At 29.7% G+C, this 27188-nt stretch overlaps 1 protein-coding gene across 4 annotated transcripts in view; it reads left to right on the top strand.

The window, feature by feature from the left end:
• The window catches only part of LOC107438714 (transcriptional activator cubitus interruptus-like), a 94907-nt gene extending 68224 nt beyond the window's left edge, over nt 1–26683 (top strand). For 2 of the 4 annotated variants that reach the window (XM_016051048.4, XM_043045726.2), the window contains 13 exons: nt 8589–8718; nt 10673–10872; nt 13002–13121; nt 13955–14146; nt 14679–14827; nt 14968–15189; nt 16014–16166; nt 16994–17158; nt 17372–17629; nt 18731–18865; nt 19662–19815; nt 21760–21855; nt 22708–26683. In XM_016051048.4, the coding sequence (XP_015906534.2) occupies nt 8589–8718; nt 10673–10872; nt 13002–13121; nt 13955–14146; nt 14679–14827; nt 14968–15189; nt 16014–16166; nt 16994–17158; nt 17372–17629; nt 18731–18865; nt 19662–19815; nt 21760–21855; nt 22708–25628 (4895 nt within the window). In that variant the 3' untranslated portion in view covers nt 25629–26683. 4 annotated transcript variants of the gene reach the window in all.
• Nucleotides 26684–27188: the final 505 nt, after the last annotated feature.

Below are 27188 nucleotides of genomic sequence, written 5' to 3' on the forward strand. Positions count from 1 at the left end.
ATAACTTCTATGGAATGGAAGATTTGTATGAATTATATTTAGTTGCAAATTTGAGAATTTGCCTTCAAACTGAAGTATGTTTTCGTTTGAAGTATATACGTTTCCTATTGTTACTAGCAAATGTTTGTAAAATATCTAAGTAACAACATTTAGTAAGCGTAAAAATGCATTGTGTTTAGACGAGGAATCATCGCAGGAAAGCATTCGGAGCTGCGATAACATTCGAACCTAATGGAATATTTTTAATCTTCTTATATTCTGTACGGAGATTTATCTTTTCCAAACGAAAATTTGATGATAACCTGCATTTCTGTAGTTCAGTAAGTTTTAAGTATAAGTTAAACATAAGTTTTTCTTTTAATTTATTTTAATTTTTAAAAATAATTCAGTATATTCTGGAACACACCTGATAAAAATTTCAGGGCTCTAAGAGACCTAATGCTGGGTTCAAAATAGTTGACCTCTTTAACCAAGCCTGTAAAAATTGCTTTGTTTTCAACACATTTATCAAATGTTAAACCATGCATCAGTAAATTTTTCTAGTTAGGGCACTTTTTCTACTAATTTGGTAAGTTATTATTTTCTTTTAAAAGCTAAGCGGTAAGTACATGTATTCGTTAGGAACATTACCGCAACAGTTATCCACTGTAAAAACGTATTTATTGTGAACCACTCCATTTTATTTTGCGCATTAACAAAACAAATTATTCAACGTACTCATTTTTTTTTTTCATAATTAAAATGATTCTAATACTAAGAACCGAATTCCAGTAGATTATATGACCGCTAAAAATACGAATTTAATTTTTAAAATCGAAGCGCAATTTTTTTTTTTTGAGATTGGGTGGAGTTGTTCCAACTTTAGTAAATATTCAGAAATGTAACTTTGCGCAAATTTCAAAGCTGTCATCAATAAGCTTACTTCCTAATTTATTATTATTTCTCTTTTTTAAATTTTATAATGATCATAATTGTTCACGATAGTAAGATTGTCGATTGATGCTGTATGTATTATGTTTTCACTTGATCAGGAAACCTGGGGAATAACTCCGCTCCCTGATTCAAATATCAGTATGTTTGTTTAAAATGTTTCACAATTGAAGACGTAAATTTTAAAAACTATATTTAAACGAAATATTAAATTATATAATACTGTAAGTAAAAGCTGGATATTAATGTCGTACATGTTTTCATATCTTTTCATCTTATTATCTTGAACTAAAACTATTGTAAATGATACAATACAACTTGGCACATCTTCGTCACGCTAATTTAGTATTATTTCTTAAGAACAAAAAGGTAACTTATTCATAGATTATTGTAAGTGTTCAGTCAAATCATTAATTCATATAGTCAATCACAATCCCAAAAGCGTTCAAACAAGATAAATTAAATTTATGATAAATTTTAATAATTGTTATTGCTATTTGCTGCTTGATTATAACATATCAAGCAGCAAATATTTGTCTAAATAATTTTTATAACATATAAAACCTTTTTTTACTTCTGTTCTTAACCTAAGGACCTAACAACTTCTAAAGGGAGGCAAGCAAATCACGAGCCAACGGTAACACATTCTGATGTATCTGCGGGATTATTTAAATTTGATTGTTATTGAACTGCAATATATCTAGTTTGTCATTAATAATGCAGTTAAATAACATTTGTGCTGAAAACCAGCGTTTGTTCCATTCAAATTCAATCGCAAATTTTGAGAAGGAAGAATTTAATCATTAGGTTTTTCGATGGTTTTTTTAATTGGGTGGGGAAATTAACTTCCTTAATAACCCAAAATTTTTTCGTGTTTGTCAAAGTTATTCAAAGTTTTAGCGATCTTATAACTTTGCACATTGGTGTAGTTTCTAGCTCGGTTTCATTTGTTAAGTTTCTTATGTAATGAAATTCAGTTTTTTTTTGCGCATGATGAATTCTAGTTATTTTTTGTACATACGTTACAGTTGTACATATTCTAATTTTTATTTACATTTTCTTTTTTATAAATTTTAAAGCATAATCCAAAGCATCCAACTATTTTCTTTTATTTCAAGTTATTGTTATCGCTGAAATTTTTTTTCAATTATTGAAATTTAAAATGTTTGCTCAGCGTTATCAGACATTTCACTCTGATTGAAAAATATAAGGAAGTTAGAAAGAAATTGTTTGATGTTAAATGCTGAGTTACGTTCATGCATCGTGAGTCGCTGGAGAAAGCTGACTCCCGTTGAACTCAGGGTTAATTTTTATTTATTTTTAAATTACTTGTGAAGGGATCCTCTTTTGCAATATTAGTAACTTCACAAAGTAGTTGTGAAATTAATAAATTTTAGATTTCGTGCGATACTTTATGAATCTATGGTAAGTTGAAACTGTTATTGGTTCTTCTAATGTCAAACAACATAGCTGTAAGTGCTACAGAAAAGAAAAAAAAATTCTAAAAAGAACTGATTTGGTTATGCTAGAATTTAAGTTATTACATTTCATTTCCAATTATTGCACTTGGGTTCTCTATAAATTCCCATTAAATTATTTTTTTTTTTTTTAAAGAACATTCTATAATATCTACCTGTGTGAAGCGTACATTTTGATAACATTTAAATTGGATGGCATAACATAAATTGGATGGCACTCAGTTATTTTATTGGAGTCGTTTTCTTTGATCTAGTAGTGATTAAAGTTTAAACAAATTTTTGCCTAAGTTATTGTCCCAGTTCAACGTTGACGATTCTAATAGTGAGGTGTATAAAATTATTANTACCTGTGTGAAGCTTACATTTTGATAACATTTAAATTTGATGGCACTCAGTTATTTTTATTGGAGTCGTTTTCTTTGATCTAGTAGTGATTAAAGTTTAAACAAATTTTTGCCTGAGTTATTGTCCCAGTTCAACGTTGACGATTCTAATAGTGAGGTGTATAAAATTATTAAACACTGGAAAGACTTTCAGTTTTCAGAAAAGAGATGGTCACTTTTCAAGCGTTCTGAAGCCTCTTCACTACTAAAGCATAAAAGAACTTCGCAAATTTTTTTTTTTTACAGTTCCGGATTACTATATTCCTGCCATAAATCTTAACAAAATAAGCGAAATACTAATTTTTATACTACCAGGGGTTAATAATTTTACGTACACGTACGTGGACTTCAGGTTTTAACTAAGTAAAAGTATATAAATATTTCAACAGTTGAATAGCACCTAAAGTAGGAACAAGCATGCATACTACTATATTAAGGTCTATTTCAATACAATGATAAATAGATTTAATAGGTATTTAAAAAAAATTTAAAGTACGAAGTTTTATGTAAGTACAATGCAATACTGCATTAAATCGAAGTTTCAGAACTATTTTGACTATGCAAACCACGCTAAATAAATAATTATTGAAAAAAATCCAATTCTAATTGTAAAAAAAAAAATAATTCGTGAGGATAAAATTTCAAAATTATGACCTTAATATAAAACAATTTACTAAAATACTCATAATATTACTAAGAAGATATAAAGTTAAATACGCATAATCCTATGAGATTTTACTTGACTACTTCGCTGTCATAAATTTCGCCGTGCATACTAAGGCACACATACGTGGACTGCGTGTTCTTGGCTGTATTTTTAAATATTAAGTAAATATAGATTTAAAAGCTTCAAACAGATTACATGACTACTTGTCAAAGGTAAAAAAAATATTTTCGAAATGACTGAATTTTATAATAGTTTAAAATTACATATGTTTTCGTGCACATAGATTTAGCGTCATTTTTCTAAAAATCACTCTTGTTTATGTAAAATTCTACCCAAATAACTTACATGTTCTGCATTTATTAGAATCCTCAGAAACGTCCACGAATGTTTCAGTGAGGGTAAATCCATAAATTTTCTTATAGCGTGTGTTTAGAAGCTAAGAAGGGATCGGGGTAGTGAAGAGGATAGATACCTACAAATCTATAGATTTTCTTTCAATCAATCTTTCAATTACAGTTTTCTTCAAATTATAAATCTATAGATTTATAATTTGAAAGGTATGTAATATTTGTGATAATATAATTTAAATGAGAACCGACCTAACTATTCGCCGTTCTAGTGGTTGATAGTTTGATTTTCGATATTTAAAACTATTTTGTAATACATCTTTAAATTCTCATTAACTATAGATTCATAAACATGTATTGGATTCATGAATATTCGTCAAACAATCTAGAAAATACTTAAAAGTTCATCTTTCTATCTCATCTCTTTAAAAGTGTCCACATATTTCGCGAGGTCTGTGAGACGAATGTTTGTGAATAGGGGTAAAGACGGTTAGACGATTGAAAAAAATTCATGTTTTGTGTCAATTTCAATTCTTAATTTCAATTTATAGTATTGGAAAAAATACCATACAATTGATTTAGTAAACTCAATACATTTTACGCATACCATAATAAGAGTAAAGCCAAATGTATTTTGTATTTTCATAAATTTCATTTTGCTTTATAACTAATAATCTTTTCGAAAAGTGAAAATTCAAAGCTAAGTTTGTCAATGTTAATAAGTAGATCATATTTTAAATCATGAACAGATAATTGCTTTGTATCGCATTTAAAAACAGAAGTGTTAAGTAAATCTTTCATAATTAGATCACGTTTGATACGCAATTTTAGATACACACGGTGAGAATATTAAAAGTTTTGTTTCGTCGTACGACGTGACTATTTCTAAAATTATTCATTAAGCACATTCTTTTTAGTCTTTCTCGTAACTTTTTATCAGTAGTTTGTCGTCTTTTATCTAATGAGTTACCTTAACAATACGATCATAATGCATGGGTTTTTCGCTTCGTTAACTCCGAAAGAGCTTTGGCACCCACCTCAACCCATGACGTGACATCCGAAAGCGTCGCCCAATCAATGGTGGTCCTAAACATTTGTCACTACAGGAGGACACGTACGCTCATCATCAGTTGCTGAACTATTTAATTGACTATGTCCAGAATAAATAAACTTGTAATTTGATAGATATTTCCTCTCTAGTTTGGGAGGGGTTATCGCGTGTTTATCAAGCGTAATTGCACAGTTGGATCTCGCCGAGAGAGACCACGTGATCTGCGCACCTGCATACACTGGTCCAATCAGACCTTAATTGTTATTAAGATCCTTCCCCCATTATCTTTCTGTTCCCCCCTTCTGTCCTGAAGCACTTTTGCTGTGAACATGCTGTGATGGATATGATCTGTCAGAAGTTGTTCTAGGGTTGCCAGAAAGATTGGTACCTGAAGATATGATTACATTTTTTCGGAATTAGATACCGCTCACCAAGCTGGAAGCCAAGAAGATAAAAGCAATATGGAATGGTGCACATGAACTTACCCCACGCTGTTAAGAACTGAGGATGAGTGATTGCTTCATAAATGGATGAGTGCTTATTATTTAAAACTAATGTTAAGATATTAAAGCTTATTACGCTGCCCGTAGAGTTTGATAATTATTCTGAATAGTCGATGAAGATGTTGTGGATTTAAAATTGCTTTTATTTGGTTGCTATTTTGAACCTGATAACGATTGTACCTGATAAAATGAAGCATTTTCGATTGGAAATTTAAAACCTCGGAACGTTTAAGATAATTCAAGTATACATTACATTCATGTGGACCGCGCGTCCTTATTCTTCGACATGGAGCTTTTAACCTTAATAAAATGGCATTAAAAGTATTATAGCTATTAGTTCAGCTATAAATGCTTTCAGCATTTTAGAATCTTAATAAAATATTTTTACATTTGTCTAACAAAGAGAAAAACAACTGAAGTTCTTATTTTTTGTAAATATTAATGGGTATTGCAATAATAAATAGTATATACTAAGTAATTATATATATTTTTATTCTTTAAAAGAGGGGACATATTCAAGAAAGTCAGGAAGTTGAATAAATTTTGCAGAAAAAAATTTATACAAGGATTTTTTCCCCCGCATTTTCAACTACTTTCACGCGATATAAAATCACAGCGAATTAAAAAATGAAAGCAGTGAAACAAAAAGGGAAAAAATACCATTAAATGGGGGATAAATAGTGTAAAAGTAAGCTATTTCTTTTATTAATTTTATTTTAATTTTAAATAAAATTAATAAAAGAAATTGCTCGAATCATGAAGTTCAAATTGCACATTCGAATTCTTGTTCCTGCAGCTAATTAGGACCCGGTTAATACTAATGTACCGGTAAATAATAATGCAGTTATTTAGCAGATATTAAGTTGTTTTTTTTATGTGAAAAGTTTCAAGAAATTTTGTGGCTTGTTTTTATGTTTAATTTCAACCCCTCAATGAGTGAAACCCGAGGACGTTCATGATTATTTATTATTCCATTTTGCGGTAATACTTAACAGCTGATGCATTGTATCAAACAAATTTTTTATTATTTTATTGATTAGTTACCTATAAAATAAATTTACACATGTGTATATTAATTTTGTAGTATAATAATTAAAAAAAAACAATAAAGACCGGCTATTACAAATAAAAGCGTGACTTTTTAATTTTAACCCACTGACTTCAATCAGAAAAATTGCAATCATACTACTACTTCAATTGGAGTTTAAAACGGCGTCACAATTTTGCAATCATACAATTAACAAATTTGCAATCGTACTACTACTTCAATTGGAGTTTAAAACGGCATCACTAAATTAAAACCACCTATATATTTCCATACGATGTTCTATTATTTTGTAAATGCGATTGGTTTGTATCTCCCCACCACTCAGAATTTTCTTAACAACTTAGATATTTTGCTTCAACCTTTTCTTTTTTTCTACAATTATTTTTAAAAAATAATAATTATGTGACTTCTTATTGTTTTACAAGAAGCCTTCTTACAAGTGAAAATAGGTTTCAGATTATTTTAGCAATCGAAACTTACATTATTTTAACCATCGCATGTTCCTCCAAAAAGAGAATCTACTTTACGAACAGCTATATCATGACAATTCCTGACTTGTCGAAATAATATATCTTTTCTTAATTATAGCCTGCAAAAAATAACTAAATGTATAAAGAATCATTATTAAAGACCATCCTTGTGATACTTCCTTTCTAGCTCACGATCATCTTATTTTGTGAGCATTTATAAGCTATTCTATTTTTTCCCCTGCCCTCTTTAAAATAGCGCGATAACATCTCTGATTATTACTGCCATTTTTGAAAAGTGGTTGCTGGAACTCCTATGTCATTTCATTCCGTCTCTTTTTCAATCGTTCTAAACCTCGCATTACCTTTATTTTTATGGCAGCACGAAACAAATAAATCTCAACGGGGTAGGTGGGACATAAGCGATTGAATTGCTCATTTATTTCTCTCACCTTAAGGCCTGAAACTGAGTGTTCAAGAGGTGGGCGTATGAACACATTCGAGCGTCATTTGACATCGTTCTTTGCCTTGCTGTTTGTTCAAAATGGCTCAATTTAACTTGTTTATTATTAAGGAACAGATTTTAAAATGCTGCACCTTCTGAAATTGATTTATTGTAGAACTTGGTGTAATTCATGTTAGTACCCTTGAACCACAATATAAGAACGTTTTATTGATTAGTTAGCTATTGATTTCTGACGCCAGAGCTATAAAAGTCTATAGCTCGCCCAGCCTTCTGGATTTTTGCATAGGTATTTTTAAGAGCCCAAGCAATTTAGTGGCCTTAACTTTTTAAATAATTTTAGGAAAGAAAAAAAAACGTTTAAAGTAGAGATGGACAAAACTTAATGGTTATGAACAACTGTTATAGGTTCAACATACATTGCACATTTGCTGAAAAGCATCATTTCATCTAACAAAAAGCGTTTGAAGAATAACCTTGGTCACAAGATATAGATTTAATATTTTTTCTTCTTTTTTTTTAATTTTTTATTTTTTTATTCTAGACATCAATTTTGGAATATTTTAGATTTTGAAAGTTAAATTAATACTATTTCTCACTAGATATGACTACACATTAATCAGCAGCCTCCTTATTTCCAACAACTTTTACTGCTAAGAAACATTCCTATTACTAATAAAACTTAACAGTTATCAACGACTGTTATATATTCCACAGTTATAAAAAATAGCACATTTACTGGAAAGCGTAATTTCATATCACCAAAGAGAGTTTGAAGAATAAGTTGACCACAAGATCTAGATCGAATACGTTTTTTTTTTTTTTTTTTTTTTTTTTTTTTTTTTTTTTTTTTTTTTTTTTTTTTTTTTTTNTTTTTTTTTTTTTTTTTTTTTTTTCATTATTGTTGAAATCCCCTATCCTTCTAGGACATTAATACATTTTAGTATTTGCTTTGCATTATAAAATAGCGAAAATTGTTTTATTTCTCTCTGCTGAAACTTAAAAAGTAAGAAGAAAAAAGATTTTCTTATGGATTGCATGGCATTTGATTTGATTTTAATACACAAAACTTTATTGCATTCTTATTACTAAATATGACAACACATGAATTGACGAGCATCCTTATTAAATTTTTTTTTTTTTTGATATGGCATATTGTGTAATATTCTTTAAGACACCAAAGCTTTATTATTTATTTAAACAAATAATAGCTACGTGGAGTTAAATTCAATATATTTTTATTCTTTTCAGGTATACCCCTTCAGTTTCCTAGTGCCTTTGCAGCTGTGCATGGACCAATACCAGTAGACCACCAAACTCATGAAGGACGCTACTTTTGGGATTCACGTTTACACCACCCCCTTCATCATGGTGCTGCTAGGTAATGTTACTCCATATCTACAAAATACGAACTCTTTTTGGAACTGTGTTTTATAACTTAATAACGTACAAACTGATTAAAATTCTTACCCATCTGGCAGGATTTTTTGAGCTTTCTGCCACTAAATTCTCTAGCACTAATTAATATCTGTCTGCAAGATACTTTTAATAATAACAAACATATATGTTACTAATTTAAAATAACAAAATACACTATTTACAAAAAAAATTTATAATTTTTTTTTTAATTCAACATAAATTTGATTCTAATATTATGGGTTATATTCTGAGAGCCTGACTAAGGCAGGGGCATACGGGGCAGTTGCCCCAGGCCCCCCAAATCAAATGGAAAGTTCATTTTATGTATCCTTCTTTAATGAACTTTAACAAAATATCAGTATACTGTAAAATCCGTCATGTTTATGTTAGCTTCTTCATCAATTTATCGTATGAACACAATCTATATTTCGTAAATCCATGGCTTTCTAGGGCTGAATTGAGCTAAATTTTCGCCATTAAGATGGACAAATTCGGCCAATTAAAATCCCGTATTTTTACACATCGCAAATTGCGATATGTTAACAAAAATACAGGCTTCTGATTGACTTAATTGATCCGTAGTAATCGCGAAAATTTAGCTGAATTCCGCCCTAATGTCAGCAAGGATATAAACTTTTCGCAGTTAGATGATAAAGTTAAGAATCAGAAAACTATATTCGGCATGAAGGGCATAGAATTGTCAGAAAATCAATAAAATGGACAGAACGATATTTCGTCTGACCTAAGAAGTTTCTGCCCCGTGCCCCAACTAGGCTAAGTCGGGCCTGTATATTCTCGCATTTTGTTGGAGAAGGAAGACGCACGAATTATTTACTTCTTCGCATTTTGTAAATAGTCCTCACAATAAAAAATAATTAAAAATCATGAAATCCGCAGTTGTAATTCCCGAATAAAAGATCGACCACGAAATCATGCGTATCGGACTCCCCAAACGCGTGTTTCGTTTCGAGATTAGGTTGTTGTAATAAATAATATCGTACAAAAAATATCGCATTTAAAAACTATGCAGAAATCAATTGTAATAACTGTCAAAAATTCTATCGAATTATTGTCTTAAAAAATTAATACCTCAAATGCACGGTTCGAATTTTCGATATGGTTCGAAGCGACTCGGGATATTTAAAAAACCACGTGAAAATCAATATCAATAACTGCCGAAAGTGCAATCGAAACGTCATATCGATTTACGATACTACTGGCATAAATTGTGCGCATAAAAATAGATTATCTAAATGCATGATTCAAATATTACGTGTAAATTTCCGTAGAAAAGTTAAAAAATTTTACTTTCCAAGGGAAAAGTCTCTGCAAGAGCTCAATAAAGTTCTGCGACAATGTCACCATGTCGCTGCGATTCAGCCATGGGGGCCAACTCCAAACATAAAATTAGTTCCACATAGAAAAAATTCAAATTTTGATTTTAAATATTTTATAGTATAGTGTGTTATATTTTAAATTTTTACATTTTATACTCTTTGCCTTATATTTTTAGATCTTTGCATGAATATCAATTAATAGCCAACATTGAAAAGTGACCACATTTTGCTTTCTTAATTTATATTTAAGCTTAATTTTTAAAAAATGAACATAAATGCAATCAAAATTGTTGAATCACTAGTAAGGTAGACAAAATTAACATAAAGTCAGTTTGAATGCAGGATTAAACAAAGAACAGTTAAAAGATGGTTACTTGAAATGCCTCCTAGTTTCATCGACTATCTAACAGTTCTAACACGTTTTGATAGTCGATGACTCTATAGTTATTCTGCAATCCTAATATTTATGTTTTTTTTTTTTTTTTCAATTTTTATTATTTGTCATATTATATTATTTTTATGCACTTCAGGTTATGATTAGGTGATCTTTTTGTTATAAGTGATATTTTTATATTCCAGTAATCCTGCAGCCCCGAACTTGTCTGATCTCTCAATGTTGGGAGTATCAGCTCAACGTAGAGCCGCCGTAGCTGGTGGACCTATGGATAGTCCTTTACACTTCCCATATCGGTTCAGTCCTACTTATCTGGAACATATGTATGGAATGGCAGCAGCTGGATTACCTGTTGTCCCACCTGTATCCAGCATGGACGGAAGAGGTATATTATGATTACTTTTACACTCGTCTTTAAAAAAAAAAAATTTTTTTTTAAGGTATTTCTAGGTCTATGATACCCGAATTACCTAAAAAAATGGGGGTGAAATGTGGAACAGAGCAGATAACTTTTCATCTTGTTTAGGGAATAGGAAAAAAAAAACAATTCTACTGCAATATTTTTACAAATTAAGGCAAAATAAATAAATGGATTGTATCTAAACAATTGAACTAATGCAAAGATATGTTGAGTAAGTGAAATAGAACATAAGTTTTTTTTTGTTGAAAAATCTATAACTCAATTAAAAAATTTAACAACCTATATTAAATTTTTATCATTATTTGTTAACATTAAATATTGAAATTAGGCTGAGACATATTTAGATAGTTTTTTTTGTTTCAGTTGCAATTATTACTGTTGTAGTTCTCAAGACATACTTTTAAATTAAATCTGAAATTTTTTTTTTTTTTTTATTTTTTTTTTTTTAAATTTTGATAGTGTTTCAATTGGTTTCATAAAACATCACACATATTTTTACTTGAACACATGGGCGCCCGTAGGAGAGGGCCGAAGGGCCCCCCCTAGAAAATATATGCTTAATGAAACATATGCGTATTTAATTAATCATGTATAATTAAAAGTTTAATTAATTTAAATTAATTAGTGTTTCAGCTAATTAAGTTAAAAATATTTAAATAGATAAAATTTCCTTTCATTAACTTTTTAATTCATTAAGCTATTTGTCGTTTTCTTTCATGAGCCCCCCCCCCCCNCCCCCCCCCCCCCTAAATTCAAACACATGGGCTTGAACATGAAATCTTCTGTTATTAATATGCAGAACGTGGAATTTCCGAAGTAGGCCTCTAATTTTCTGTAAAGATTTTTTTTTGTTAATAAACAGCCATAAATAATTTCACGGGACATAAATACAATTTTCTGAATGTTATTATAAAATTCCCTAAGCTATTTCAAGATGGGCAAAAAAACATGTTATGGTAAAATATTTGTATGACTATGCTACTTTATCCATTGTTGCATACATGAAATTTATTTCTGTATTTATGTATATATCTATATCATATCTCTTATTATTAGTATATCTGTATTAGTATATCTATATTTATATCATGCATACCATTTTTGTTACAAGCATAAAAATAACTCAAACTGAATCGGATATCCAGTATGTAAACAAAGCAATTTTACCGTTATAACTATTGTAATTAAATAAAATATTCATTTTCAGTGAACATTAGAATGCCTTAAAATATTTTTCAAATGAAACTTGAACTATTCACATCCAGGTTTGATTGCTTATTAAAGAACAAAACTTTAATCAAAATTTTAATGTTTTTATAAATTTATAATTATTTTGAGATATATTTAAAGTAGTGTACAAATCAACTTTTCGAAACTTAAAAATTTTACGAAAATCATGGGGTTATGGTTAGACAATCGTTAATTGTATTTAAAGTTTTTTTTTTGGTAACACTACTTTTACATTTAAAAAAAAATTAACTATTATAGTACTATTTAAAATGTACTATAAAGTTATACATTTAGATTCCAAAACATCATACGTGTTGAATTCGATACAATTAGATTAGTAATGTCATTCTACTTAGCAATGGATTATATTTCATCCTCATCTGCTGAATCCCCTGAAAAATAGTCTTTACCTGCATCAAAAAGTTTTAAATTCCACACTTTAAAAAAGATTTTACGATAAAATAGAAATTTTCATTTTTCTTTCATTGTTAGACTTATACACCCAGCATACCAAAAATTTTCTTTCTTATAATAAAAAAATTGTCGATCAGCTAATGCACCAGAACAATTTATACCTTTCTTGAGAAAATTTTTTAATTTTTCTAAAACCTTGTTTAAAATTTTCCCTCAGTAAGATAATGATTTTTTGTATGGATAAAAATCATGAACTAGGTAAACTTACTTAACGCAAATCCGTGATTTTCTATTTTTTAATAATTTTTCATTTATAAGCCAAAACCTTTCTCCTGACTCGACTAATGTATTTTAAATGTACATATTACATAGATGTTTTTTTATTTAAATTCTTTTAAATCAATCTAAATTTACACTCATGCTTTTGCTTTGGGTTTACTGAATATTAGGTTTTTCTTATTCTCCTGAATATTTGCAACAAATGGCTGCCCTGGGGCAAAGGTATATGATGGGTGATCATTATTCTAATCATGTGCAATCTGGATGTGAATCAGTTCTTGGACGTGAGGGTTAGTTCAAATTGTTTTTCTTAACAACTAACACTCCACTTCTGCATGTAGTGGGAGCAAACACTATTGCACAGTTTGCATAATTGCATGCATGCACTTTTAATTTCAGATCATTAATGAATAGCTTAGTGGAATAGATTTAGTTTTAGGCTGCACAAAAAACTTGAGCAAAGTGTTTTAGAGCACAATTTTTCTTTGAAAATTGGTGCAAATGTTTGAAGAATAAAGAGATACATTAAAAGCCCTGATTATAAATTAATATCAGGCAAGAGATTATTTCTACTTTTTTGCTGAATTTCTGACTTCCTAAACTTGAGAAAAAATTACATTTCTGAACTTTATTATTTTATTCTCTAAAATCTGATTTATGCGCAAACTTAGCAGTTTATTGGACTGTCAATGTACATATTCAGTAACAAAAAATTTTTTTAAATCAATATGTAAATTTTTTAAATGTTTTTTTATGTGTAAAATAGTTTAACATGCTTTTCCTTCCCTTTTTCACTTTTCCAAAAAAAAATTTTTTTTAATCAATATGTAAATTTTTTAAATGTTTTCCTATGTGCAAAATAGTTTAACTTGCTTTATTTTCCTTTTTCATGATTTAATTTGATCGATATTTTTAGACTTTTTTTTAACATCTCTCATATCAAATATTCAGTGCTTACAACTAAACCTAATCCTGTTAAATAATTACTATAAGTTACAAATACAAAACAAGACTATTAAATACTACTGAAAATCAAATATTGATACAAGTAGTCCTTTAAGAAGCTTTATTTTTCTATTGATTTTGAAAATTATTTTAATAATTGATTTAATTATGTTTCTAGCTTCCCACTTAGCAAGTCCACGTGCTGAGACACGCCATGGGCGAAAGAGAGCATTATCGATTTCTCCATATAACTTATCTGATACCTTGGCTTTGGATTCTATGATAAGATTTTCTCCTAATTCACTAGCATCATACACCCATGGATCTCGAAGCTCTAGTGCCAGTGGCTCCTATGGTCATCTATCAGCAGGTAAATATTTAAATTCATATTGTTTGTTACATAAACATTTAATTGGTTTAGGATACAAGAACTAATTTATGACTCATTAGTGTATATTAGCAGATATTTGGATATTTATATGATTTTGTATACCATATATTATTTCATGTATTATGTATTTTGTATTATTTATTGCTCGGGCAACTTCACTGTAATTGATGCGTTATTATTTTTTTATGGATTAAAGCATAAAATGAAAGCTAAAATAGTCTACCAAATGAAACGTTTTATATTTTTAAGTATTGCTAACTTTCTGCATACTCGGCAAGTTAAAGGCTAAGCATCTTGGTTCACTGTGAATTGTATCAGCTGTGAATTGTATTCAACTGAGATCATTATTCATCTTAAACTAGAATGTGTACCATTTTGTTATTGAAATTACCTATAAATTAATGCAAATGGAAGTTTCTTTTTTAATATTTTGCATTTACAGGAATTCTGAAATTTTCTATCAGATTGGTTTATTTAAATAAATTAATTAATATTGTCTGATAACTTTTAGGTACACTTAGTCCTACATTTGGTTTACCTCAGCAGTATCCTTTACATCCTGCATTTCTTCGACAACAATCATTTGGTGTGCCTTCTCCATTTGGTGCACCTCGAATGTTTGGTAATCCATTCGGCTCATCCCTTCTTTCACCAAATATGGTAAGATATTAACATATAAATTATTTTTATGAAATTTCTACTTGACTAATTTATATCACCATTTCCCCGTACAATAGTTTTACGATAAGTGAATGTAAAATCCATGGAATTGTAATATTCTTTATTTTGTTTATATATAGCCTGATTCTGGAGGTCGGGAAACTGCTTGCAATATTGTGAGTAGCACAGTTGAAGGTGAAGATAGCCATGGTATCAAAATTAAGAAAGAGATGCGTCGTGACACGACGGATGACAAAGAAGGGGGAGGTGACCCAAAAGATGAACCAGAGGACTTTATTGAAACTAACTGCCATTGGAAAAGTTGTGGAAAAGAATTTATGACCCAAGAGGAATTAGTTCAAGTAAGTTATTGCTATATGAAGAGTTTTATTTTAATCTTCAACTTAAGAAAATGGCTGTGATATATGTTTATTTATTTTGATATTGATGTTTTAATGCCTTTTTCACCTTCAAAATTTTAAGCCATATAATTTTGAAAAGGGCTTATTTTTTTGGCCATAATTCACAATGTTCTACAATTTCATTACAAAAGGTGTGATTGTTAAAATGAGTTTAGCATTGCTCACAAGCCGCCTTTACTACCTAGAAAAGCTTATACCCATTATCATCAATCTAAAACTGGGTTGGCTTCCAGCTACCACATAGCCAATTGTTCACATTAACAGCTGTGTACTCATTAACAGTTTATTTAATTTCCAAACAATTTCTAAATTTAATTTATAATAAATAGGGAGAAAATAAGTTAAAAAAGAAAAGAAACAATGAAAAAATGAAAATTATGAAAGAAAACGACAACCGCAGCTGACGTCTTCAGGGGGTACCAGTTCCGGAAGCATAAAGTTATAAATGCAGCCACTGGAAGTTTTGTTTTTAATTGTTTTAATTATTTTGTGTGTGTGAATTCTTTTCTTAATAAGTTAGAAGAAATGCGAGAAACAAAATGGTGTCACTGTATAAGAATGCATAACATAATTCCATGTTTGAATTTTTTTTAAAGGATTTTTTCTTTTATTATTAATTTTATAAGGATAAATTAACTTTAAAAGTATTTTAAAGATAAATTAAGTTAAAGTTATTTAGATTATTAGATTTATTATTTAGTTATTTAGATTTTGATAAGTTAAATATTTTGTTACAAATTTTAAACAGATTTTAAATATTTTAGCATATAAACAAGGACCATATTCAAGGTAGTAGAAAAACATCATTTGTTTGTCGATGGAAGGATTGTTCAAGGGAGGAAAAACCTTTCAAAGCGCAATATATGCTTGTGGTTCACATGAGACGCCACACTGGTGAAAAACCCAATAAGTGTACAGTAAGTATATATATACTTTAAATTTTCTAAACTACTAGCAACTGAGTTCCAAAAAGGATATGATATATTTTTGGGCTATGTAGACAAAAGTAAAAAAATAATGCCAATGAAGTACAAAAAAAAAACAAGGTAGAAGTTCTTTAGTTTGGGCGATATCTTTTTTCTTTAACAAAAAAAAAGTTTAAACTGACTTCTGAGTTGCTCTTAACGTAACTACTGTAGAACTCTGACCGACATTCGTGGGCTGAAGAGTACACAGAAAATCAAAGGCCTACAATAATGGGGAAACCTTTATATGTTTTAATGTACAAACACTGAACTCTGGGTAAAATTACTCATAATAAATAGGCTATAATAAAGTTTTTTCTTTTTTGAAATTTTATTTTTCTGTCTAAAATGCCAATATTATAGCATGTCACACAATAATTTGACAAACCAGCTGAATGATGAAACTTTATAAGAACACTTTTAAAGTGCATCAAAAAGGTTTCCGTTAACCACAGTGTTGGATAGTTTGGATTCCACTGTAATTTTCAAAACCAAAATGTCTCTTAATTTAATCAGCTGATATTAAATTCATTATCTTGGCACCTCCTAACTAACAAGTTAACTTAATGCATGTAAGAAAGAAATGTTGAAAATTAATCTTAAAATTGAATTACTTAAATGTTATATAGTTTAATAAGCAGTCATGTTTTAACTTCTCTATTAATAATATGCATGCATATGAAATATTTAAATACACAACAGGGTTCTGTTGGAAATACATTTTTGGCATTTATGTCTGTTAAAAAATGTTATGATATAATAGGTAAATTTAATTTTAGTTTGAAGGTTGCTCAAAAGCATATTCACGATTGGAGAATTTGAAGACTCATCTACGGTCACATACAGGAGAAAAACCATACACCTGTGAATTTCCTGGTTGTTCTAAAGCTTTTAGCAATGCATCCGATCGAGCTAAACATCAAAACAGGACCCACTCAAATACGGTAAGTTAAACTACTCTTTCTGTGTGATATTATCTAAATTTAAACCTTTGATGCATTGAATAATGTACTTTCAACACACCACTTGTGACTACAATAAAATATTTCTATTCCTTAATTTTAGTTTGCAATATTAAGGATTTAAGTAAGTATTTATGTTCTAAAAAAGATACTTATTTTTCTGGAAATTATTAATTTTGAGTTGAAACTTTTCAGAAACCATATGCTTGTAAAGCTCCCGGCTGTACCAAAAGGTATACAGATCCAAGTTCATTAAGAAAGCATGTAAAGACAGTGCATGGGCCAGACTTCTTTGCCAACAAGAAGCATAAGGGTGGAGATGGAAAAGATGATAGCAAGCCTACCGATGATCAGCCCCATGATCAAAGTAGTAGCATGGGAGGAAGTCCAAATTCAGATGGTAGTAGTACTACAAATCCAGGCAGTATGTCTAGTCCTAGTATTAAATCAGAAGTAAGTTTGTTTCATTTATGACTAATTTTTGTTTTAATCAAAGTCTTATTAAGCTATCTGAAACACTGCATACAGAAGCTCCTATTGTACATGTAAATATTTAACGATATTAACCAATTAATCATCGTTATAACTTTGGCAAAAATTGCCAAAATGCTGTATGGGGGTAGATAAACAATATTAAAGGTTAAAGAAAAAGAAAGAGAGAAAATCATTTATAAGTGATAGGACTTAGAATATTACTGAATTTGATTTTGTAAACAATTTCTTAATTAAGGTTAGCACATTTTTTAATCTTCTTGGTCATGTTTATTTTTATACCCTTATCATTGTAGTATGCAAAAGCAAACACTAAAGCATCTTACTTTCCATTTTCAAAACTATGACAAAACAGGTTTGCATAGTTTTGACTGCACGTTCATACCATATTTTTAAAAGATCGCAGTTCATATTAATTGCAATTTTTTTGTTGCTGTTTTACTTTTAACTTTCTTGAAACTTAAGGGGCTTATGAATCTGGTGTAGTTTTGCATTCTTGCATTCATTTAAATTTTCCAATAATTTTTCATTTTATATCAACAAAGTTACCATAAAGTTTAGAAAGAAATACTATTAGTTAAAGAAAGAAATACTATTTCAATTGATGTCTTGCAGCACCTTTTCACTTGTTTGTTGCCTTCACTTGTAATGTGATATTCATCTGTACAAAATATTGTTATTTTTAATTATTTTTATTTTTTTGGTGACTAATGCCACACCTTAGATGTAGGGAAACTCTTCTACAATTTAAAGCTAAAAATAAAATTTGTTTTCAATGTTAAAGTCAAAGTATAATTTATAATTTTACAAAAATTTAATTTGTTAAAAGTAAAATTACGTTTACAAGTAACTTAATTCTTATATGTGAATAATTCAAAAAGTACTAGAATCTTAATCTGCACAAGTAATGTTCAATTGTACACAGATATGTATGTAAGATTCAAATATGTACTCAACTTCAAAAAACTAGTTCATTAACTGAGGTGATATAGGTGAAACTAAGAATTTCGTGCCGTACATATCTTTTTGTTTTAATGGTATTTTTTTTTTTATTTAATATAGGATTCCCCTCACACCATCCATGAGGAATCTGTTGATGAATGTGGTCCTCCAATTAGTGACAATCATATCTCCACAACAAGCAGGCTTCCTGACATTGATGCAGTATGGGTTCCAGTTGCTGAAGTTCTGGAAGAAGTAATTGACTTGATTATTGAATTTCAAATAAGATTGCATTGCACTTATCCATGATATTAATTTGTGTTTCAGGTTTTCTGTGCACTTGTTAATCAAATGATTTTTATTTTTAAATACAATGTAGAACCTCTTAACCGGAAATCTGAAAACCAGATAACCGGAATGAAATTCGGAACCGGAAATAAATTTTCGTCCATTGAAAAATAAATTTTTCCCTGCAAGATTTTGAGCCCATTTTGTTATTTAGAGCGTACCGGCATATCGAGTTGACGAAATAACTGATTTAGAGGACGGATCAAAAGCCGTTTGTAGACGAATCTCACATAAGCACAAATAGCTTATATATGTTATTAATGTTAATAATAACATTAATAACTTATATAAGCCTGTATATAATTTTTATTTCATAATTTCTTTCCTTATTTAAACTTAAGTGTATTATTATTTATAATTTTTTATTATTTCTAAAAGTATTTAAAAAAAAAATTTTAGTTTCGTTTTATAAACATTAAAAAAAAAAAACTTTTGTAGCGATTCAGAAAACCGGAAAAATCAGTTATCCGGAATCGCTGGATAATCGGTTCTATACTGTATATCCAAAACTTGTGCTAAATAAAACTGGCTTTAACTTCAAATAGCAAAAATCTACCTTGCTGTTTACTCCTTATCTTAAGTCTAAGAAAGCTCAGAAGTTCTGCCATGAATATTCCAGTTTTAAATAAAATTAACCACTTCATAATGTTGTGTAAATAAAACTTGTCTTCCATGTTTTACTCAAATGGAAAATTACTTTTAGGAATTGGAAGATGAAGTGTCACTAGCTTCTTGTTCTGTTGGTGGGGACATTAAAACAGAAGGAGGAAGGAGGCCAAAGAGTTTTAAAACTAAGTTTAGAGCATCTTTCAAATCTGCCAGAGATTGGTTCCCAAATCTTTTAACTTCTAGATCAGGTATTAATACTACTGTGCTATATAATTGTTTATAATTTGTGGGATCCATAGCCCAAATTTGATTCATTCTGAACTTCCAATATTCCTGATTTTGGATATGAAAATGGTATAATTTAATAGTAGACCAAAGTGCTGTTATTTATCACTATATGATTATTTTCTATTATAATGTATGTTTAATCATCTATGTCGAAGTATGTTTATTTATATAGCTACGTTATTTTTGTTTTGCATTTGAAGTCCTATTCTGTATATTCAAAACTCATTCCTTTGTATTAAGAAACATAATATTTGTAGTTCAATTTACTCATTTCTAAAAGTGGATTTTTTTTTCAAATAAAAAAAATTTTTAACAGAGAAATTATGTGCTAAATTGCAAATTAAATAAGATTTAAAACTAAATACAGTTTGCTTTAAAAAAAATGGCAAAAATAATTAACTTAAAATTATAATAATAAGTGGAATAGCAGTAAAAACCTTCTCCAAGGAGTATTGCACATTAAAATAATCTCCCTGTTACACAAGATGATGTGATCCAAGTATCAGGGTGCTCAGCGTTATTAAAAAATGCTTAAAGGTGCTTATTTTCGTTTTTTAAAAGCCCTTAAAGGTGCTTTTTTCATTGAGTGTTTTTAAAAAGTGCTTAATTTTCCCTTTATTCAAAATGAGATTTTTCTTTTACTAAGTTGATTTTCACTTCGAATTCTGCAAAAAGACCTAGTTCACATTGTTCTATTTAACGTTTTCACAATTAATTCAACCCCAATCTATTTCGACGTATTTTTGACAATTGTCAAAAGCAATGACAAAAAAAAAAATTTTGACATGACGATTAAAACAAAATAAAACCGTCAATTGCCAGAAACTTTGCAACTCTGCCTAGTTATGATATTTTTTAAAGTGCTTAAAAATATTTCTTGAGTGCTTGAAAAGTGCTTAAGAGGTGCTTATTTTTTGTTGAATAATTTGGCTACACATCCTGATGTAAACACGTAATGTTCCTTATTAAACATGTAAAAACTTTCTACATAATTACAAAATATTCAAACTATTGTTATAATAAAAAAAAGGAGCCGTTTATTAAACTCAAAATATTTGGTTTCTTGTTCTAGAAGTTGTACAGAGAAAAGAGCTTAAGATACTTTTTTCCAATTGTTAAAATTTTGATATTTTACATTGCCTTATTTTTGCTGAAACCTCCCCCTACTTTCTCCACTTTCTTTTTTGACCTTTCCTACTCAAGACCATAGTCAATGAAATTACAATATTCTCAATGATGTCAATTCATTTCCTCTATTAATTGAAAATAATTAGCTTTGTATCAAGTTTAATAAAGAAGTAATTATAAATCTTGCTTGCAATGTTAACTAATTAAAGGCCATTAAGTTTTAATGTTAGAGAAGAGTATTCTGAGAAAAATTGGAAGTTGATTTACATTCTACTTTAAAGGAACGGCTAAATGTCTTGTTAAATTTGCTAGATTTAAATGGTTTATTGCTTAAACTTTTTTCTATCGCTGAACTGCAAATTATATACAGACTTGTGTGCAATAAACATTTGGCAAATACTACAATGACATATTTTGTTCTATTTGTAAAAAAATCAGATTTTTTTCCCTTTTTTTTTGTAAACCCAAATGTAAAACTAGTTAATTTAGGTACAGAATTTCTGAGAAATTCTAAAACATTAATGCTGAGCAACAACCAATGAATTTGATGTTCTAATTTAATCTATATTTTTGCTATCATTTTGTATGCTTACCAATATCTTAAAAATTGGTAAAAAAAAAAAGAAAAAGTAGGGTCAGTACATACATAAAAACTAAATAATGTTAATAGATTCCTCTGTATTATAACGTAATATTTCTGTATTGCTATCACAAATAATGTCATCAACATTAATTTTTAAAATATCATTATATTAAAAAATATTATATTTATGTAGGCAGGGGCAGTTGTAAAAATTTGGAAAGCATGTCGCTTACCCAAACGAGCCAAACTACTGAGGTTAAAGTTGCTGAAAATGTTATTCAAACTTCTGGTAAGGATTTTTACAAATTGTACTATGTTTTTATTTATTTATTTATTGCATTTCAAAATCCTTAAAGGCATTAATTTTTAAAAAACGTTAAGCATATCATATTTTAGCATTAAATGTTTTTTTTTTCAATATTTTATTGTTAATAACATGATATTTATATCCTGCATGTGTAGTAAAGAAATTAGATATTAATTCCTGGACATGATCCTGGAAGTTTTGTTAAAAATGATTCAAATATAGTTGATAAGTTTTCTTATTTATAGGATGTCTCTTAATTTCAAAAAAAAAAAAAAAAAAAAATAAANAAAAAAAAAAAAAAAAAAAAAAATGCGTTGCCAAGTCATTGTTTGATTTGATTTAAACATGTACAAATAATACATATTTTTAGCAAGAATTTTATTTCCTGCAAGTTTTATACACTCTAATAAAAATTTTAATGAGATCTCAAAATTAATCAATTTAATCTTTTTATTTCCTTGTGATATTTAATTTTTTTTTTAATGTGAGCTGATAAAATTTTATTCTTGAATTATTAGGAAGAGAATTCTTAACTGTCAAAAATTATCTAGGTTCTAAAAATTATTCAAATGAATTGTGTTGTGAAATACAATCAAAACCAGGAGTTTTATGGTGATATATTGGGTACCTTTTAAATAAACTATTTATGTACATCATAGCGTCATTCAGCCGCAGAGAAAAGCATATTTGTATAACAGTGCAAGAAAAATGTAGAACAATAATTTTTCGATTTTAAAATTTAAATTAAGTTCCAATCTTTATTTCTATCTAACTTTCAACATTAACATAATTGCTCTCCAATTTTTAATTTAGTAACTTTACTTTTTCCCCTAGGTCCAGTTGCTACATGTACTACTGATTTGCCAAAGCCGAATAACTCTCATAGTGGCAGTAGTAGCACTGTTAGCTCTTTCTTCAGTAGTTTGCATTCTGAAGCTGGCTCTCAAGGTGCTGCCTCACAAGTCAATAGCAACAAATCTGGCCAATCATGTATAGGTCCGGTTAATAGTTCCTCTACTTACGATCCTATTTCTGCTGGTAGTTCTAGACGTTCCAGTCAATCTGTTGAACCACTTCCCTATGAACTAACTTCACAGTTGCACAGCAAACGTACAAAGGCAACAGTAGCTCAGGTTCTATCGAACACTAGCAATTTGGTTGTTCTCAGTCAAAATGAATGCCTGGTGTCTGATAATGAGGCATTTCAACATGGGTATTCTCCTTTGTTTGGTTTTCCTCCTCCACAATATCCTATGAGCCCACCATCGATGAATAGTGTAGCTTCACCACAATATCCGATGAGTCCACCTTCAATGAACAGTGTTGCTTCACCACAATATCCAATGAGACCGCCATCAATGAACAGTGTAGCTTCTCCAAAATCAAACAGTGTCAGAAATCATCCTAACCAAAATATGCATTCATGTGTATTGGAGGAAAATAAAGATATGGTCCTTCCAGATGATGTTGTCAATTATATCAATGATGTGGTAGACCAAATACGTCCTCCTTCTGCGAGCAGTGAAGCATATTCAAGTGTCAGTCAAAACTGGACATGTTGTAAAAATGACAATTCTTCAGTTCAAGCTCAACAATGTTCCCAAAATGTGAACAATAGTGCACAGAATTCCCAATCTTGTTATTCTGGTAATGTTGTGCAACAATACCAAAACCCAGTTCAAACTTTCCAGAATGATATTAATAAACATTTGCAGCAACAGCACGTAAATTGTAACGCTTCTAATCCTAATTTCAATAAAATAGCTAATCAAAATTCTAATTTCTGCCAACCTAACATTCCTTCTCAGAACAACAGTCACAATGTTGTACAAACTAATTCACAGCCTCAACAAAATTGTATGCAGCAATCGCCTCACACACTTAATACTACTTATAATGGTTCTCAAACTGAGTGTAATAACTCCCACTATTCTCAGAATAACTATACTAATTGTCAAAATCATGGAAGCTCTTACAATTATAATCGACAAACAATTTATCCAAGTGACATGTCACAGTCATATCCTAGTCAACATAAAATGCCATCATCTGGATATGGTAGCACTGTTCATCCTAATACTACTAATTGTTCATCACAAAACTATCAACCTTATGCTAATGGAGCCAGAAATAATACACACATGCATAGCATTCAGCAAAATATACCATGCAATAATACTCAAGAAACTAAAAATCCAGCTTACAGGTTAAACTCTAACTCTAATTTATGTGTTATACAGAATGGACAAATGAATCAGCCGATGCACTCCAATCAAAACGATAGTGAATATGATGCCAACAATTGGTGCAATAATCAAATACAAGGCTATAATAATGCTGGAACAGGGTATATTAATCAGTGTCAGACAGGTGTTAATCCTCAAAACCAACAAAATATGATGTCACCCACTAATCAGTACCCTAATAATCCTGTCCAAAATTTTGATTCAAGTGCTGGATATGGAAATTGTAATGTACAAGCACAAAATAGTTCTGAATTTTATTCTCCCTTTAACTCATACAATCAGAATTTATGCTCAGGTTCTGAAGTTTCTTATCCTACTCAACCTCAAATGTCAATGCATCATAATCATTCCATGCAGCAGCAATCGTCATCACAAACTGCATCAATATCTAGGCAATCGCAAACCATGGGACAGCCTATGTGCCACCAAGTGAACAATCAGAGTCAACCCTCTGTCCAATCAACCATCCCGCAACAACAGAGCCATCAATTATATGCTCAGTATCAGCCTATGAACTCTCCAGCAGTTATGCCTTATCAGAAGACTTTAAATTCTCAGATGAATCAACATACATCTTTGAAATTAGAAACCCCCCAGCATCTGAGCTCTGTGAATTCTCAAGGTCATCACTATCAACCACCTGTTAATAACCAGCCTGTCCATCAACCTAACATGGGTTCTCAAACACTTAATGCTATGGCTCAAATGCAATCACAAACATCTGTCAATTCTCATATTCAAACTTCCATAAACTCTCATACTCATTCCCACCATAATTCTATAAATCCTCAAGCTCAGTTATATCAACAGCCAATAAATCCTCAAACTCATACTCAACCACCCAGTTATCATCAAACTGTTAACCCACAAACAGCAATGTCTCAGCAAATGATGCAGAAGTGTCCCCAAATTCCATTTCAACAGCCAATGCCCCCTCAGTATCCAGGTTCATTACAGCAGCATAACTTACCACCCCAGTATCCAACACAACAGGTTCCTATGACGCCTAACTTCTCATCAGCTGCCTCAAACTCATTTCATGATCAGAAAATAAATTGCAACAGCACTGATCAAAATTCATTGCCCACATTATTACATCTTGACAAAAACCATCTCTGCAACCGCAAAAAAGGCTCATATTCATTACAAGCTCAACATAGTGCTTCCAGTGTTAGTGAACAAGATGAGAAAGAATCTGCTTACGCAGTGACACAAACAATGGACCAAAAAGAGATACAGTGCCAAAATGTCAGCCAGTCATCTCTTTCTGTTGAAGCTTACCAAAGAACTTTAAAGTATGTTCAACAATGCCAAGAAATGATGAGCCAACAGCAAGCTTCACCTGGCTGTAATCGTGTCAGCAGTAGCACTGATAGACAAAGTCCTGCTGCTAGTTCTCCACTCTCACAAACTTCTAACATGGTTATTAATGATCTCAATAGCGGTTTGCAATCTCTAATTCAAGAAGATAGATGTTTTCAGGTACAAACTATGTGCGCTAATCTTTAAATATTAGCATAAAATTTGTGTCAATAATATAAATTAATTTCTAATTATTTAGACATGTATGTAATAGCTCAAGACCAATGTTTATATGATTCTGTGATACTTAAAAATAAATCCTGTTTACAAACATTTACCAAAAGCTCTGATGATTCACAATTAATATTTATATTGAATTTTGAAAAAATAAAAGATAATCTGAACTTGAATAATATTCACATTTGTATTTATATGTAAGTAAGGGTATGATTTATTTGTATAGTAATATTTGAAATTATGTGAATTTTTTTTCAGTGTACATTATTTTAACGTAAATTTGAAGATATTTTTAAAAATAGGTATTGATCTTTTTCTCTTAATTCATCTTTATAATTTTATTCCTGTAAAATATTTTTTTCAAATCTGATATACGATTGTTTTTGACATTCAGTTCTGATTTGATCTAATAAGATGATGCCATTTTATACAATCATTAATGTATGTGGGTTTAAGTTAATGAATGGCCTATTTTTAATCTTGTGTTATTTAGGCCAAAAATTGAAGTGCTGTTTTTTTTTTAATTGTTGATGGCTTATTTCTGAAAAGCATGTGATACTGTTTGCGAAATTTATACATTTTATATTAACTTTTAAATTTTTGTCTAATAATAAGTATTTTGTTATTTAATACTATGGGTTTGTGTATATTTTTACTGATATATTCTTTTAGAATATGAATATTTATGTAAAATGTATTTCTATGAATGATGTATATTTCTTCCAAAGTGCCTTTTCTTCCATGAAGAGAAAATGTAAATGAGGACTCAGATCACTTTTTAATTTTTGCACATCTTGTTGTTCCTATTTGAAGAGTAATTGCCAAACTGTGCCGAATTCTTGGTTAAAGCCCTATTACAACCTTTGGCTACTTTTTACCAGACACTTGTAAAATACAGATCTGTAATGTGCAATTTGATAAATATTTCCTGTTTCTGTTGTCAATTTTGTTTCCTGTATTGTTGTCAATTTTGTAAATACCTTGTTCATGTATGCATGACAAATAAAAGTGGTTTTTTATGTTAAGTTTTTTTTTGAGTAACACCAGTATCATATTTAACTTTTTCTAACTTATAATAAATAAATCGGCACTTTATTTTTGCTATTATTCACATTTTTAATGTTAATAATTAGCGACTGATAAGGTAAATTCTTTAACAAAACAGTATGTTATAAATTATTAAAGAATTTGCTAATTCAGACATTTGTTTTCAATAGCTGCTTTTTCTTTCTAAGTTTTTAAATCATCGGGTTTTCATTTATTAATCCTGTTCTCCTTTTTGACTTTACAGTACACATGTGTGCTGAAATTACATTGAAGTGCAAGGTACCCTGTCAAAAGTCATTTCATCATATCATTTCAAGGTGGCATAAGTGTAGGGCCATAGTTATTAAGAAATGTGAGCAAACATAAAATTTAATTTAGACACATTGATAACACAGTAGTTTTTACTTCTGCCCTTTGTGTATGGTCACTATATTAGCCAATATTCCATTTACCACATCAATCTAAATCTGGCACATTTTATTC

The sequence above is a fragment of the Parasteatoda tepidariorum genome, chromosome 10 (assembly GCF_043381705.1).
Source record: "Parasteatoda tepidariorum isolate YZ-2023 chromosome 10, CAS_Ptep_4.0, whole genome shotgun sequence".
In the NCBI taxonomy this organism is placed as follows: domain Eukaryota; kingdom Metazoa; phylum Arthropoda; class Arachnida; order Araneae; family Theridiidae; genus Parasteatoda; species Parasteatoda tepidariorum.